The sequence below is a fragment of the Nelumbo lutea genome, chromosome 5, assembly GCF_056320005.1.
Source record: "Nelumbo lutea isolate HS-2025 chromosome 5, American lotus-T2T, whole genome shotgun sequence".
Lineage (NCBI taxonomy): Eukaryota > Viridiplantae > Streptophyta > Magnoliopsida > Proteales > Nelumbonaceae > Nelumbo > Nelumbo lutea.
Genome location: NC_142688.1, coordinates 38,430,387 through 38,446,123, shown reverse-complemented (window position 1 = coordinate 38,446,123; position 15,737 = coordinate 38,430,387). Strand labels below are relative to the sequence as shown.

Sequence of the window (15,737 nt, the reverse complement as noted above, 5' to 3'; positions counted from 1 at the left end):
TTTCTTTTCCTTTCCTTTTTCTTATTTTTTTCGTTTTTTTTTGTCTTTTTATATAAGATGTGCATGAGGTGTACGCCTCATGCAAAAAGCGCATGAGGCATACACCTCTTGCACCTGAAGCATATGCCTCAGAGGTGTCAGTGCCTCTGGCATATGCCTCAGGGCGTTTTGGGAGCACCTCACCTGGAGGCACGCCTCTAGGTATACTCCTCCCACGCCTTTTAAAACACTGTTTAGGAGCTATATAATGGTTAGTTCAGTGGACTAATACACTATCAATTCTTGCTTTCAGTCGTTCCAAACAGTAGATGACTGAATCCATTTTTTTTTATCAATTTGGTCCTGCTCATTTTCCTTCTAATTCTGCATTGAAAGCCCAAAAGTAAGCAAGACAATTGCTCCTTGAGTGCTGATTTTATCATTTAAAAGCACAAGTGCAATGGATATAAACCTTGATAGAGTGCAATGGTGAAAGAGGTTGAGCAGCTTAATCCATATAAGGGATAATGCTTTGTTGAGTTTGGAATAGACGCAAGTAAAACAAGCAGGATGCTTTGGCCATGAAAACTTGCATTTTCATTGTTCTAGATTAATTTACAGAGATTAAGTTCATCTCAATTTGGTTTGCTACAAGCAGGGTCTTGAATGTTCTTTTCCACAAAGCAACTCATGCACTTCAAGCTCTATGCACATCCAGTTTAAGGGTATAATAATGAAAATTATGCCATTGTTTTCTCTGAAACAGTAATGAAGATCAAACTCTCTGTTCACACTGCAAGGGAAGAGAAGCTGAGCTATATTGCAAAACGGTTGCTAATGGTAAGCACTTGCAACCTCCTAAATTAGTAAAGTGTAATCAAAATCACATTCAAGAATGCTGGAACCTTGAGTTCTTCTCATGTGAAAATGTTTTGTGGAATGATTATACAGTGCGGGAACTTGAGATACTGTTTGGGAGTCTGTGGACACAATGCCAGGAGTGCCAAGGTTCTCTTCACCAGGATGTACTCTGTACAAGGTTTTCCTTATTCTCCAACCCTTTGCAAATGATTTCTGTATTTTGGATTGTGTAATGGGTGCTATTTCTTCTTTCTTTTTTCCTCCCAGTCGTGATTGCCCAATATTTTATCGGCGGAAGAAGGCACAGAAGGACATGGCTGAAGCCAAGCTGCAGTTAGATCGCTGGAAATTTTGAGAGTTACCGGAAATGATACACTTGTTTTCTTCTGTAATGATTTTCTAAGATGCAATCCTTCCTGACTTGCATTTCAACAAGGATCCTTCTAACTGCACATATTGGAAGCAGAGATGACCGGCATTGGTGGAATGCTTCAGAATTGTGCCAATTCTGTTGAGTACCATGCACATTCTTTTGGTATCATCTGGCTCTTTTGTAAAGGGTCTCGAACTGACAGCTTCAAATCCTTGATTCACTTCAGAGGAAAATGAAGTGACGCTTATGACATTGTTTCACTGATTGGTTGGTTCCTCATTGAGCTTGGTTTTGCTTGGGAACGTTGACTCATTGCTGCTTGTTTCAATTTACAGCAATAAGTTTCAAAAACCGACTTGCTGTTCCTGATATTACCACGTAACAGCTCTTGTGACGGCAAAGGTTCCTGTGTTGGCCACATCATCTCCTTTTCATCCCTATGGGGCCCCTTGTCACGTCAAAAGGAAGTAGCGACTTTATTCTAACCATATTTTTGAAACTTCTACAGGATAAAATTTTAGAGAAGGGCTTTGACTTGAGATACCTTATACAGAGCCAAGGTGGACTGCATCCGAAACGAACATGGTTGAAAGAGAAACTGTCCGCTAAGCTTCGATTTTATTTCTTGTAATGTAATGCTTTTTATTGAAAGATGTAGTAGTGTAAATTGGACATGACATGACACCTGCTTTATCTACTAATTAATTATGTGTGGTCGAGTTCATTAACCATATTCTTTATTTTTCTTTGCCTCGTTACCAAATCCAACATTTATTGTTTCCTTAGCCTTCTCTTCCTTTGCTCTTCCAAACATTCAAAGTGCATTGGATTAAATCTTTGTTTCAAGTGCCTTATTATCTCCATGGACGCTGTGGACGCAATATTTTCTTAAGTTCACAAAATGGGAGGGGAGGTTACAAGTACAACTGACAATTATTAGGGATGCCAATGAATCGGGTTGGTATCAGCTTCTAGATCCCAAATCTGTCCCCACCCCGTGGATAGAGCGAGCTGGGGGCAGCAGCACTATGGGCCATCCATTTGGTTTGAATGATTGGACTGTTTGACTTGGGAACTAGATCTTTGATCAGTTTGTTGTCTGGTTTGGTTTTAAAAACCTTGAGTAACTGAAATATTCATGGTATACCCAAAAACCTGTCTCATTTTTCTTAATAGTAATTTACAAGGGCTTTAAAATTGAACTGGACAATGAATCAGTCGGGTCTAGTTCCTGGGTCAAATGGTATGACTGTTCAAATTGAATGAATGATCCGTTTTGACAAAAAAAAAAGGCCAAAATCATTGGACGGTTTGAACACCTGGGTTAATGGTTTGTTGACCAAATCAACATTTTTTGGAAAAATAATGATTCTGGGGTAAATGGAACCAATCGCCTTACCAATTCCTGGTTTTTCCAATCCGACTGTCTGGTCCAGTCCGGTTTTGAAAACCATGGTAATTCAGGGTAAAGTGCTCTATTCCGTTGATGTAGTTACAAGTTACAACCCTCCGGTAACAAGTGATGATAAGAATTGCATATTTTCTGTATTCTTCTAAATTTGCGACTCGGTGTAGCCAAGTAGATGTAGGTACATGAACGATTTGCATTTGATTGGATCTTTCAGAAGGCGGCTTGCGAAAAACGGTCCCTTCAGAGGTGAAGTAATTTGACTTACAGTGAAGGTGAAACATTATAATTTATACCAAATTACAAATACCAAATCTCAGAAACGTCATTTGAGGACTGACAAACTTCATTTCATAATCAACAACCTTGCCAATTTGTGCTTGATCATTGATACGAGGTTCCCAGCATATATCCAGAAGCTGAATCTTATGCCTAAATCCTACTTCCCAAGTGGGAGAATATACATCATAATTGGTCAATCTTTTAGCAATTTAAATAAAAAAATTATAACCATTATGGCATTGATGTAAAGATTCCAGAGTTATAAATCCTGTTGAATTCAGGTACTTATACACATATGATACACTTTTTTTGGGTAATAAATAAATATGATACCCTTGATCTTGCTGTCACACCCAAGATCATTTGTTAAGTACATTTGACACCGAAAGTGAACAAAACTAGGGATTATTTACACAGATTATCAAAATTTCAATGATATATGAACTTATAAAGAATGTTAGAACTCGTTCTTCTGTTTCATTTCTGCAACCAGAAAATACAATTCCCAGCCAGGTGAGGAAGTCATCTTCTCACGAATACAATCTCAGGCGTGTTGTTATTGGCTGACGACAAATGGGGCATGATGACAAACTTGCACCACAATCCTTGCAAGTCTAAAGAACATGGTACAATTGTGTCAGATGGCAGGATAATCACAAATGCAAGTGTACAATTGTCTATTTTTCTTGCATATGCTTTTGCACAACTACTGGTTAATTGAACTGATTTGGAGTTGTCACTCATTTTGTTTCTCACTCGGCTCTTTAGCAGATTTCACCTCAGTTTATCCAAGACATGCCATGGAAAGATCAGAGTAAATGTGGTAACTGGAAAACTCAAATTATTCAATTCAATAAATAGGCCCTTTCATAAAGCGTCTTAAGAGCTTTGGTCTACCCAAATAGTGGCAAATGGGATGTGTAGGATGTTCTGGCCATAGTCATTTTTGGGGAATGATAAGATTAATGGCTAAACCATCTAACTCAAGGCCTAGATCGATGAGAGGTGTGTGAGCACATGGATATGGTGCGAGTGATAAGATGGTTTCCCATGTATGCACATTTTGCATTCTCATATGTATGATTCTATATAATTAACTATATTTTGACATTAACATGCTATAAGAAGATCTTAGGGAATTGCTTACCAGATGACCACATCCAAACGCCATGTTCTTTGGATTTGTCAAGCATATAGGGCAAACCTTGAACAAATGCATCAAAATATGGTCAAAATCATGTTTAGAGAGATTAAGTTGCTATGTGATAAATTAAACATGAGAAACTAAAGTTACCTGTTCTGTCGGGGTTGCCTCCTCAACTGGTTGGAAGCTTGTTGTGTGTCTGTATGTTTTTGCTGCATTATCATGATCAATCACTTCCGGTGGAGGAGGAAGGGGTCTTTTATCAGGCATTCCTAATTTCTCACCTCTGCATGACCAAGATTAGGCTAGGGCTTAGCAATCTCCAAATCAAAAACTTGGAAACTTGCAGATAAAAACTGAGCAGGTATATAGATAGTGTTTCTAGCCTTACTCCATAATCTTGAGGTGTTGTGTGGCTCTGTACTGAAATGGAATTTCCATGAGTGCAGCAAGTGCAAAATCGGTTTCTTTCTTTGACATATCCTTGTTCTCAGACATGATCTTCGTGAAATTAACAAACTGCATAGGAAATTAATTGGACAATTATAAGATAATCCATGCTTATAAAGCAAAATGGTGATTAATGTAGATTGACATGGTTTGTCCATGTTAAATTATAAAATGAGATGACTCAATGAGTTGAACTAAGAGACCAAGGAGAAAACCAATAACAACCTGGTTTAGATATTGAAAACAGATTCTTTAGCTAGATATTTATCAGAAGATATGTCCTTAGAGAGGAATGGAGGAAAAGTATTGATGCTGCAGAACAAGGCAGGATAATGAAAATGATGGTGGTGGTGGTGTCTTTCCTTGAAAAGGTAACATTCTGCTTTCATGTAATATGTACATGTTTTGCACCAATAAGTGAGTACTATGGTGCTACTTTACCAACAAATCCCTGTGGCAAATACAGAACCTCCCTCTGGGGTTAACGACACTAATATGTCTCTATCCTAGTTTTAGACAGAAGTCAATGCCCTTATGTCAACCTTTCTTCTTTGTCTATACGACATTATTTAGAAAATTTTCTATAAAAACCAACCTTTAAGTTACAGGGTTTCAAAAATGAAAACATTGGCTGAAATTCTGATGAAGCTGAGCCCAGAATCAATCCTGATGTAGCCGAAATTCTTTAATTTGGGCAATCCAACCAGCAACCTACACCCCTACGTATAATTTATTCTTTTCACTTGCAAGTGTTTGGGATGTTCCATCTTTTATCATTAAGTTTCAATACATTCTAACACAAAAGCAATGTAAAGAGATCCTGTATGGAAACCATCTATGCAGAACAAGAAACCAAATTATGGTTGACACTAATAATAGAGAATGATAGATGAGAAAGATAAATGCATGAAATCAACACAATTTCCTTTTATGTATTTTCTTTGCATATGTTAAAATTTGGGATTTTTGTGCTATGTCAACGCTCTATCCTTTGCTTTGTAACTTTTTTTTGTTTCTCTAAATAAAATATTATTTTATTTATCATAAAAAAATGAAAGATACATGTACATGCTAAACTGATAAATAGAGTAGAGAAACTCACACTTCAAAAAGTAGATAACTGGACTGGGTAATACAATGAAGTTTATGAATAAAAGATGCAAAAGCTCTTGAATAGTAATATGCAAGTCAGGTCTTACTTGAAAATATATATTGAATTTATTGCTATCATAATATAAGCACCTGGAAGTTATCAAATGCCCTGTGAGGAATGTTATCATCAAATTGTTGCATTGCATTCCATGGTCCATCACCAACTCCAACCAAAATAATTGACAGAGGATAGTGGCTGTTTCAAATTCATGTGTCAGGAAAAAGAAAATAGTTTTTGATGCAATTTGACCAAATCAGAATTAGGGCTGTCCACGGGCCAGTTCGATTTGGTTACATGAAATCTACTCAACCGAACCAACCTGCTTGGGTTGAAGATTACACCACCCAAAACCAACCAAACTTTCTTGAAAACCAACCCAAACATGATGAATCAGTTTTTGGTTCGGTTTGGTCAGGTGGTCAGCCATAGCCATCTTCCCTCACCATAAAAGAAAATTCAGACATATCTCAGATATACTTTTTGCTTGTTAGGCAAAGACCAACAATAGAAACATAAAGGGGAGCTCTTTCATCCTTGACAAGGCATCTAATCAAGAATAGAAACATAAGGAGAGTTCTCTTGTTTAACAAGTTTTCTTTTAAACTTATTCAAATCAATAGACAACAGAGATTAGAGGGAGCAAAAATAATAAAAAAAAAACAGAAAAACACATAAATATATGGATAGAGATTAGAGACTTCAAACCAGGTACGAACTCTTGAATGCTTGTAGCCCAGCCTTGAACTTATAGGTTTTATACTTGCATGATTAGAAATCCGGAATAGTTCTGCAAGTGTGATTCCTCTTGGAGGATGAAGAGATAACTGATAAGAGAAATATTGGAATAGACTACAAGACAAAGGAGATTAGAAAATAGAGAGTTCTTTTTCTTTTTTTGAGTTTTCTTTTTGATTCCTTGTTCACGTTAGAGACTTGGAAAGGAGTAAACTCTGGTCTCTAGACTAGAGCATCAAAAGTTGTATCACTCTATTTTGGAAACTAGGAAAAGGTAGGAAAGTCCATTGTCAAAATACTATAATGGATTAATGGGATATTGGGAATATGGACCTGGGACATGAGGCATGAGAGAGAGACACAACTTACGGGCCATGAGCTATAGGAGACGTGAAAGACGTTTCCACTTCTTCCATTGCATTAAAAGGCAATAGCTATTTTAGTCAATAATTATTATCTAAACATAGCTGGACTTCGACCTGATCTCTTGGGTTATCCTATTTTAGGAACCGAAACTGACTGGAAATGCTTGAAAACTGATCAGCTCGGGTCAGGTTGGATTGGGTTAGTTGGTTTGGTCAGTTTGATTGGTCCCATGAACAGCCCTAACGAGAATGCATTACCTAGCAGCAACAATAGAATTGATAGTTGCTTGTTCTTGTGGACTAAATCTTCCAGGTGGTATATCAGGACTCCTCGTAACCTGTGTACAATGTAAAAAAGAGGACATTTTATTAACAATTTGTAGACTTAAAGAATTTTCATGACATAGAGGGATCTACAAACCTGTCCATCAGCAATAATGACAAGGACATGATATTGCCAATTACTTCTTTCCACAATATCTATTGATGCGTCAATGATTGGTGCAAATGAGGTTGGTCCTGCACATTAAATTACTTGATAAGAAAATAATCACAATTGTATCAATACATGCATCTTTTGGGATCCCAAAGTGAAATTCACCTGCAATGGACTGCAAAGCATGTAAGCATTGAGGATAGCATGAAGTTTTGTACCATAAGGAAACCTTCATATGCAAAATATCAAGTGATGTGATTCATATATTCATATGATTGGCTGAAATATTAAGGTCTTGCAAGGGTGCCAACTAGCTCATCTGGTAAAGTTGGTGTTTTTTGTTCCTACCATTTTGGGATTGAATCCGGTCCTCACTGAGTCACTGTTGAGAACACGGAGTGGCAGTGGTCAGGGTTCTCTGAAAATCCGAGGAAGCGGTGATGATGAGTGAACCAAAAGGGGTGGGGAGGAAATAGGTTGGATTGGAGGGGCTGCACTATGTACCTTACAGTGAGGAATCAGACCATTGTAGTTCTCCAGTTTTGTAATCCTAGAAGTTGAAGTTCAGTGGAGGAGAGAGAGAAGAGGAGGTGGAGGAAAATAGAAAGTTAGTGAGCGAGGGATAGAGAGAGAGAGAATGAGTTGGGTCTCTTGGATCCCCCTCAGATCCCTTACGCTCATTTTATTTGTATTCTATATATCATATTTATAAAGAGGGTTTTCTAGAATTATGCCATGTCATCTCAGGTGGCTAGCTATCGGCCGCTAATCTATTCTTAAACTACTGTAAGTCTACTTCAACACACTGAGGAGATAATGTCTTGGTGTTTTGGGTCCTGGTCTTACTCTTGTTTGGTTTGGTTCATGTGGCAAGGTCTACTTCAACACATTTTGATCTGGCTTGTGCTGGTATTTTTGTTTTAAATGCAGATGGATTCAGAACTAAATCCCAAAAGAAGAAAATTAAAAGGAAGTTAGAAGAGAGGACCGTTCAAAGAAATGGTCCAACTTCTGAGCAGAAATTTTGAGGCCAATTTCTCCCAATCCAGTCACTGGATTGAGCTGAAATTCGGGTAGGCCTTCATCATGCCACAGTAAAGTTGCTGGATTCCATGGACTATTGACATGTGGTCAATGATCAAAGTTAGATGTTTGATCACTGGACTCCATGGTTTGACTTGCTCAAGAGTCTGGTACTTTCTTGTAAAGCTTCATTAATTTTGGTTCAGACATTAGTTAGATAAAGTTAGCATTCTGTTTAACGAAAGAGAGGTCAGTTTTACCGAAGTGCTTTTGAAATCCAGCTCATTTGAGTGGATGTTAGTAAGTTGACGGTTGACTTGTAAATTTTAATTCAAACTATCTTCTGCACATTTTCTTAAAACAAAAGTATGCAAACAAATACAGACCCACTAAAATTAAGGGAAAAAAGAAAAACAATTAAACAACTAGAAGATTTACTCAAATTTTTATAATGAACCACTGTTATTCTTGTAGCCAGATTTAGTTGAATGTATGAAAATTAAACATAACTTTTAATGATCCTGTTTTCTGGTCAACTACAAAATACTCTATATATGATGTTTTATGTCATGAGATATACTATCAAGTAAACAAAGAAAAACTCCTCTTGGTCATCTATTACTTGTATGGATTTGATCAAACCCATCTAAACATAGAAACCAAAACATGGATATCTCAGTTATTTTAGCGAGATCACAACACATATTTCTTCATTTGCAGGTCAAAGTTTGAAATTAGAGTCTATTGTAGGATTTGACCAAATATTTAGTAAATATTGATGTAAAGGCAATGCATATTATTGCTTTTGCATAGAGTTAATAAAACTGCAAATTATTTGGCATCTCTATGACAGATGAACTGAAGCCTCACTTGGATATTTCTCTAATGGCCTTTTGTAATTGTTTGCATTGTCAACTTGTCTGGTCATTTTCAGTTAAATAACAAGGGGTGACCATTTCTTTTGTCTTCTCATATTCAAGCTTTGCATTGCATGAAACCAGCCAGGAATGTTGGAATGTACATATTAGTACATATTAGCAGATAAGAATTCCCATGCCACGATCATGCTACCTCAAATTAGAAAACATGAAAGGAATGAAAGGCAGGTCCAAATATAGTCACCAAGAGCAATGCTCATATTTTATCATTGTTATATCTTTAGATGCATTCGGCTTCTAGAATGAAGTTTCAAAGATAGGAAGCACAAGGAAAAAATGGAGGACAATATTACAAACCTGACAATCTTAGGTGAGGCACAATCTCTCTATATCGTGCAAGAGCCTCCTTGAAACCATTACAATATTGATGATCAGAGAAGAAGCTAAAAACATATTGATCATGTGTTGATGCTGCAAAGGGAAAAAATAATTAGATAACCATCTCTATGAAAAATCATAATGTGTTCTTAGTTAAGTTCAACCATAAAAGAAAACTAACCATCACCAAATCCAAAACAGGGTATCAAATTGTCGTCATCGAATGAAGACAATGTATGCCCTATTATAGATATAGCTTGCTCATATGGGTTGGGGGTGTCACCGATTGCATGGAGACTTTTCCTGTTGAATGAATGCTTACCTACAACCGTTGAAAGTTTTTCATAAGTAAGGAGATTTAGTAATGAACAACAATATTAGTGTAGAACAAAAGCAAATGTGTCACATATTACCTGTCCATTCATTGCTCTTTGTAAAGTCAATACCAAGGATTAAGTTGGATGATTCAAGACCAGCTTCTCTTAATGCGGAAATAACCTGGGAAATGCAAGTATCACATCAGTTTTTGTCCTTGTAATCTGAAGCACAATTACCACATGCAGCATAATAGAACATAATGAAAATCTGGAAGCTAACATTAAGAGAAATGAACTTTCCAGAAGAGTTAATTGAATTAGCACTGTCAATGGACTCTGAAAGTCTGAAACCCAATCCTACATCAGATTATTTCATATTCCAATGATCCATTTACATAACAAGACTGGATGCAGATTTAACCCCATCCAATCTGATTACATTTTATAATAAGTAATATTTATAATAATAAATTCAATATTTCATATTTATATAAATTTATTATAAATTAAAAAGTAATTAGCATTGCTCAATTATTTAGTTTATTCTTTATTTTTGATAAATATAAAGAAGACTTGGATTAAATCCAAATCTGATCTGAGATCCTTAGACCTGATAAGATTTGGATTTCAATGTTCATCAATCGGATGAGATTCAGATGTGGCTGGATTGATCTGCATCTGACCCAATGACAACCCAAATTTTGGGGTTTTTGGGGTGGACTGGACAGGGACCTAATTTTTGGCCCTTTTTTTTTTTGCACAAAGTTGTTGAACTCGGGCTTGAAGCCATGTTCTCATGCTTGTCAGCTTGAGATTCTACCATTAAACCAAGCAATAGCCTTATGGCCCCTAAATAAAAATAAATGACTAAAGATATAAATGTTTTCTCTATAAATGCTGGATTTCAAAGGGTGGAAAGACCAGTTTTTCTCCATGTTCTTTGTTGCTTGTTCCTCTTCTAGTGATCTGATATTAATCTCGCTTTATGTTATGTGAACCAATATATGATCAGAGTAAATGGTTTTATTTGTATTTTATGTATTTGATGTATCATATTGCTGTATAACTGTATTTTTTCATTGGTTGCTGTACAAGGTTAATAAGCTTATCGATTAGCAATTTACCAGCTTTGTGTGGACTGTGGATTTGACGTATTATTGCAGCTCTCTACCTCCTGTATCCAATGACAGAATGGAACACAGGGATTAAATCACAGGGTTAGTCCATTACCAATGTTGGTCCCAGCTATCTGGGGTCTTGGACTCTTGGGAGGGGTGGACTTGGATACAGTCCTAACCTTTGGCATTTTTTTTGCACAAGGTGACTGCTCTCAGACTCAAACTTGTGTTCTCATGCTTGACAGCCCAAAGTTTTTTTTTTTTTTTTTACCATCAAACCAAGTAATGACCCCTAAATGCAGGGTATATTACTGATATAATTATTGAAAGAATGTTGATTATTCGATATGAGTAAAAGGGATGTGTAACCTCCTACACCTAACAAATAACATGAATTAATCAAAAACCCTACTATATCAGATCACTAGAAGGAAATACCATTGACAGCTTTATATGAATTATTCCTTGAAGGTTGGGATGTTAACATAGTTTTCTATTGATGTTTGCCTTTTGAATTCTTATTTATCCTCAATATCTGTGTCATAAAAGCAAGTGTATTTAATATGATTCTAAACCTGAATAAATAATAGGAGTCTTGATATAACTAACATACTCTTAACTTCTGCTAAATGCAGGCATATTTTGAAAACAAAAATTTTCAAATACAATTTGGAAAGGAAATACCATTGATATATGAACTAGTCTTTATGATTTCTTATTTTTCCTCACCCTGTGTTGTTCTCTTTCTTTTGAATGATTTATGATTCCAATTTTTTTGATGGGCCAGTAAAGATAAAAAAATGATTGGACACCTCTAACATCAATATTAACAATGATTACAAACTTTAAATAGTCCATAAGCTTCAATAAAAGGGATTAGAAAATGAAATCTAAAGGAATAAGTCATGATAAGCACCTGGTCTAGAGAGCTAAAATTATCAGGAATATATGAGGCTTGTGGTGCATTCCCATAGTAAGGGTCCTTGTATGAGGACTGCGGTGCATTCCTATAGTAAGGATCCTCTGAACTCCCTGCATAAACTGGACTCCATGGTATTTCATCATGTGAAGAGTAATCCGATGATTCTTTGTTCCCCATATCTATAGGTATACTAACTTATTTCGAGAATAATCCTGTAAAAAGTACCATATCAGGAAGAGTTAATGCTACAACTATATCTAATAGACCTTATGGATCACCTTCAATATATAATCATCTTCAAGGATTATTAAAAGTTGACATGTGTTAGAATGAATATACAAAATAATGCAAAAGGGTTCCTTTTTGAGTACCTATATAAAGATATGTGATTGGGGGAATGAAATGACCAACTTGTGATAGAAAGATTGTAATATGATGAAAATGAGAATACATTTTAAAACTATAAATAAAATGGTTTGACTTGTAGGTATAAGCCAAAGTTTTTGTTCATTGATTATGTTAGTAGTGTTGAGGGTATTTTTGTTTTAAAAGTGTAATGCTATGTCTAAGGGTATTTCCATCATTTTACAAACTTTAGTTTTGTGGTCCTGTTCACTCTTTTATGAGGGATTGTGAAGTTACAAGAATAGTAAGACATGGTTGGAATTCTATGAAGTAAAGCACCTTCCCATCCATGTTCAATTTTATGCATCTTCATTATGTTAATCAGCTCTCAATTTGAACCATTGCCAAATAAAATCAAAATGGAAATTACCATTTTTTTTCTTGATAAAAGATAACTTTCATTGCAAGGATAAAAGGGGGGAGGAGATGGTAAGTTACCATTGACAATTGAAAGAATGTTGTACATAGTCCTCATTTAACCTGTTCCTGTTTTTATTAAGCTATTATCTATGTTTGGAAATTTCATGTTGCTTTCACCGGAATAACCTTGGTAATGGTTTTTCACTAGAATAGCCTTTTCCCCCCTACATCTTGAAGTTTTCAAACATCTCCTGATTATCTTATTTCATATATCCAACTTGGACTAAACTGCCCCATCAATTGAACTTAATTTAAAACAATCTCTAAGAGGAAAAAAGTCTTTGGTTCCATGTCCTTGGGCAAATGCTTGTCTGCATGAACATCAAAATGGTCAATGGCTGAGCAACATATCTGCACGGTAAACAGGGCAGCCAAAAGAAGAAAAAGTGGAGGAAATCCTACTTTGGAGTCTATGTAACTTCGATATGTCAGAATGGGTTGCATGTCCTATCGGATACTCAAAATTTAGTGCAAATTCTGTATCTGACACCTTGTTGAAGTCATTTTTGCTTACATAGCTTGGAAGGGAAGCTTGAAAATTGCTTGTAGTCCTCCTCTGGTTGACAGTTCACAAATCCATCATCAGTATTTGTATTCTTATTTTGTACTCGTACAATTGAAACCCCTGCATCTCTAACCTACTCCAACCATATCATCACAGAATTAACACCAAAAGCAGCATTAATCTGCCTTTCAGAAGGTGATGATCCCAAATTAAGTTAGACTAATTTGGCATCCTAAACTTAAATAGCACAAAGTTGGCGCTTTTGTAATCTGCTGCTCTGCATGCCTGCTGCTTCCCATTCAAAACAATGCAAATGATCATTTTAAACCCAAGTGAACCAAGCCATGATCTAAAAAGTTGACATGGTCAATCAGAACAGTCCAGCTTGAAAGAGTTTGAGGATCAGACAGACGTTCACTTTCAAAGTTTCCAAAGAAGAACATAATTTTCTTCATATATGATTTCTCTCATAATCAAACTACAAGGGGCCAGTTTTCTTTCACAGCCTTCAGGTCCACCGTAGAAGTCTTGACTCTGTGTTACATTAATATTAAAGAAACCATGACATCCATCTCCATGTTCATTTTATTTCATAGTTATTTGCAGCAAACGTTTGATCCCCAAGATAAAGTTCAAGCAGAACAATATGTATCAACAAATGGAAAGCAGCAGATAAAACAAAATACAAAAAATCACTAGAAACGTTAAATCTAAATTTCTCCAGAAGTTCAAAGAGGCGCCAACAGTTCGAGACACAAAGAAGAGGTTTGTTCCCTCCAATCCATTATCTTACTTCAGAGAGAGAGAGAAAAACCAAGGTAACATAAAATGAAGACCCAAAACAAACTGGATGAAATTGCAGCAAAACAGCTCAAATTTAGAGACACTGACGGAGGTAAGATGAACGAAGAGAACCCATGAAAAGAAACTTAATAGAGCTTCATTAGATTAAAAATAATCATAGAAATAGAAAAAAAAACTTACCTGCTCGTATTTCAATTTGCAGAAATGAAATAGCTATTCTCCGAGCCTATCTTTCCGGTTATGTGCCATTCAGCAAAGTTAAATACTTTCGGGAGCCGTTGACGTTTGATTCGTCCTAACGTTTGTCTTTGAGCCGTTTTCTGGCTGCGCAGCGAATCAAACATGCACGCAACTTGACAGCAAAAACTTTTGACTACTTATGTTCGACAGCCTGTGCTGCCCACAGGGTTCTCTCTCCTTGACACGTTAGTTGATATAGTTAGCGCCGTTACTGTTGTACGGGTCTGACTGTTCGTAAAAAAACAGCGTTGAGCTGTTTTGTTTTGAGAGCATGTATGAATGATATTAATGAATGAGGGTAAAATAATATTTATACTTAATATTTTTTAATATTTTTGATTGAAAAGACAAATGAGAATTGAATTAGCCAAAGTTTCACGTGTAGAAGTCAAGTGCATGAGAAAGGCAATTTTTAGAGATGTATAAGGATATGATTGAATATGCAAGTGTATCCTAGAAAAACTAAAATATGCATGGATACATTTGAAAATGCTATAAATATTTTAGTAAATCATTAAAATACATCAACAACATTAAATATAAGATCTTATTGAGGTGTATGTATTTTAAATTAATATATTTTAATGGTTTTATGAAGAAATATATTATAGCTGATTATAATTTTATTAAAAATCTTATACTTAATTATAATTTATAAATTATAATTCTTAAGTTTTAATGTTTTATGGGATGACAAAAACCTAATTCTCCTATCCAACCATAAAACATGCATTGGCACAACTTCTATGTGAAAATATAATTAATAATTATTTATTATTCATTTCCAAAAATTATAAAAAATAAATATTATATAATATGTTCAAAAAATAGTTATTAAAGAAGAAATTTCAATTGCTTTATGGATATGATAGATCATTCGTAAAATTATGATATATTCAATCATTGTTGTCAAATGATAAAATATAATTTATTATTATTTATTTTTTAATTCTAAAAATGAAAAATAAAAAACTAATTATTAAAGAAGAAATTTCAATTGGTTTATGGATATAATATCATCCATAAAATTATAATATATTCAACTGTTGTGATCAAATGATAAAAGATAATTAATTATTATTTATTTTTTAATTATAAAAATATAAAAAAAATTAAAGAAGAAATTTCAATTGCTCTATGGATATGATAGATAAATCCATAGATCTAAAAATATTTAGTCTTTATAGGTAGAAAAGAAATTACATTTTCAATTTTTTTGTTAATTCATATTTCCCCAAATATCTTCATGAAATTTCCATAAATCTACTGATAACAAAAAAAAAAAAACGTGAATATATTAAACATAAATTTAAACATTCAAGAAAAAAAATCACAAGATATTATAAAAGATTGAAAAAAGCAACCTATTTTGGCCATATTTTTTTCAAAATTTGATTTTTTTTTTTAAAAATTAACGATTCACACTTGTTTCTTGCAAAATTTTACAAATCAAGCACTTTAGGAATGAAGTTTGGAGTTTTAGAATCATTTGGGGGTGAATGAAGGTTTATTTTGGGTAAAAAAAGCTTGCTTTTCTTCTT

At 34.9% G+C, this 15,737-nt stretch overlaps 2 protein-coding genes across 2 annotated transcripts in view; one reads left to right on the top strand and one right to left on the bottom strand.

Annotated features, from left to right (window-relative positions):
* The window catches only part of LOC148851820 (DNA polymerase delta subunit 1), a 37,616-nt gene extending 35,672 nt beyond the window's left edge, over positions 1–1,944 (top strand). Inside the window, exons 28-30 of the mRNA XM_088942913.1 lie at positions 746–819; positions 931–1,018; positions 1,108–1,944. Coding sequence (XP_088799039.1) covers positions 746–819; positions 931–1,018; positions 1,108–1,195 — 250 coding nt within the window. The 3' untranslated portion in view covers positions 1,196–1,944. The remainder of the gene's footprint in view (positions 1–745; positions 820–930; positions 1,019–1,107) is intronic.
* A 1,158-nt stretch (positions 1,945–3,102) lies between these two features.
* Positions 3,103–14,262, bottom strand: LOC148851819 (E3 ubiquitin-protein ligase RGLG3-like). The gene is made up of 12 exons (XM_088943174.1): positions 14,137–14,262; positions 11,817–12,034; positions 9,879–9,963; positions 9,647–9,787; positions 9,445–9,558; positions 7,172–7,269; positions 7,009–7,088; positions 5,740–5,845; positions 4,439–4,566; positions 4,198–4,333; positions 4,051–4,107; positions 3,103–3,517 (listed from the first exon to the last, which is right to left on the bottom strand). The coding sequence occupies exons 2-12, from the start codon at positions 11,997–11,999 to the stop codon at positions 3,434–3,436; spliced, it is 1,212 nt and encodes a 403-aa protein (XP_088799300.1). The 5' UTR covers positions 12,000–12,034; positions 14,137–14,262; the 3' UTR covers positions 3,103–3,433.
* Positions 14,263–15,737: the final 1,475 nt, after the last annotated feature.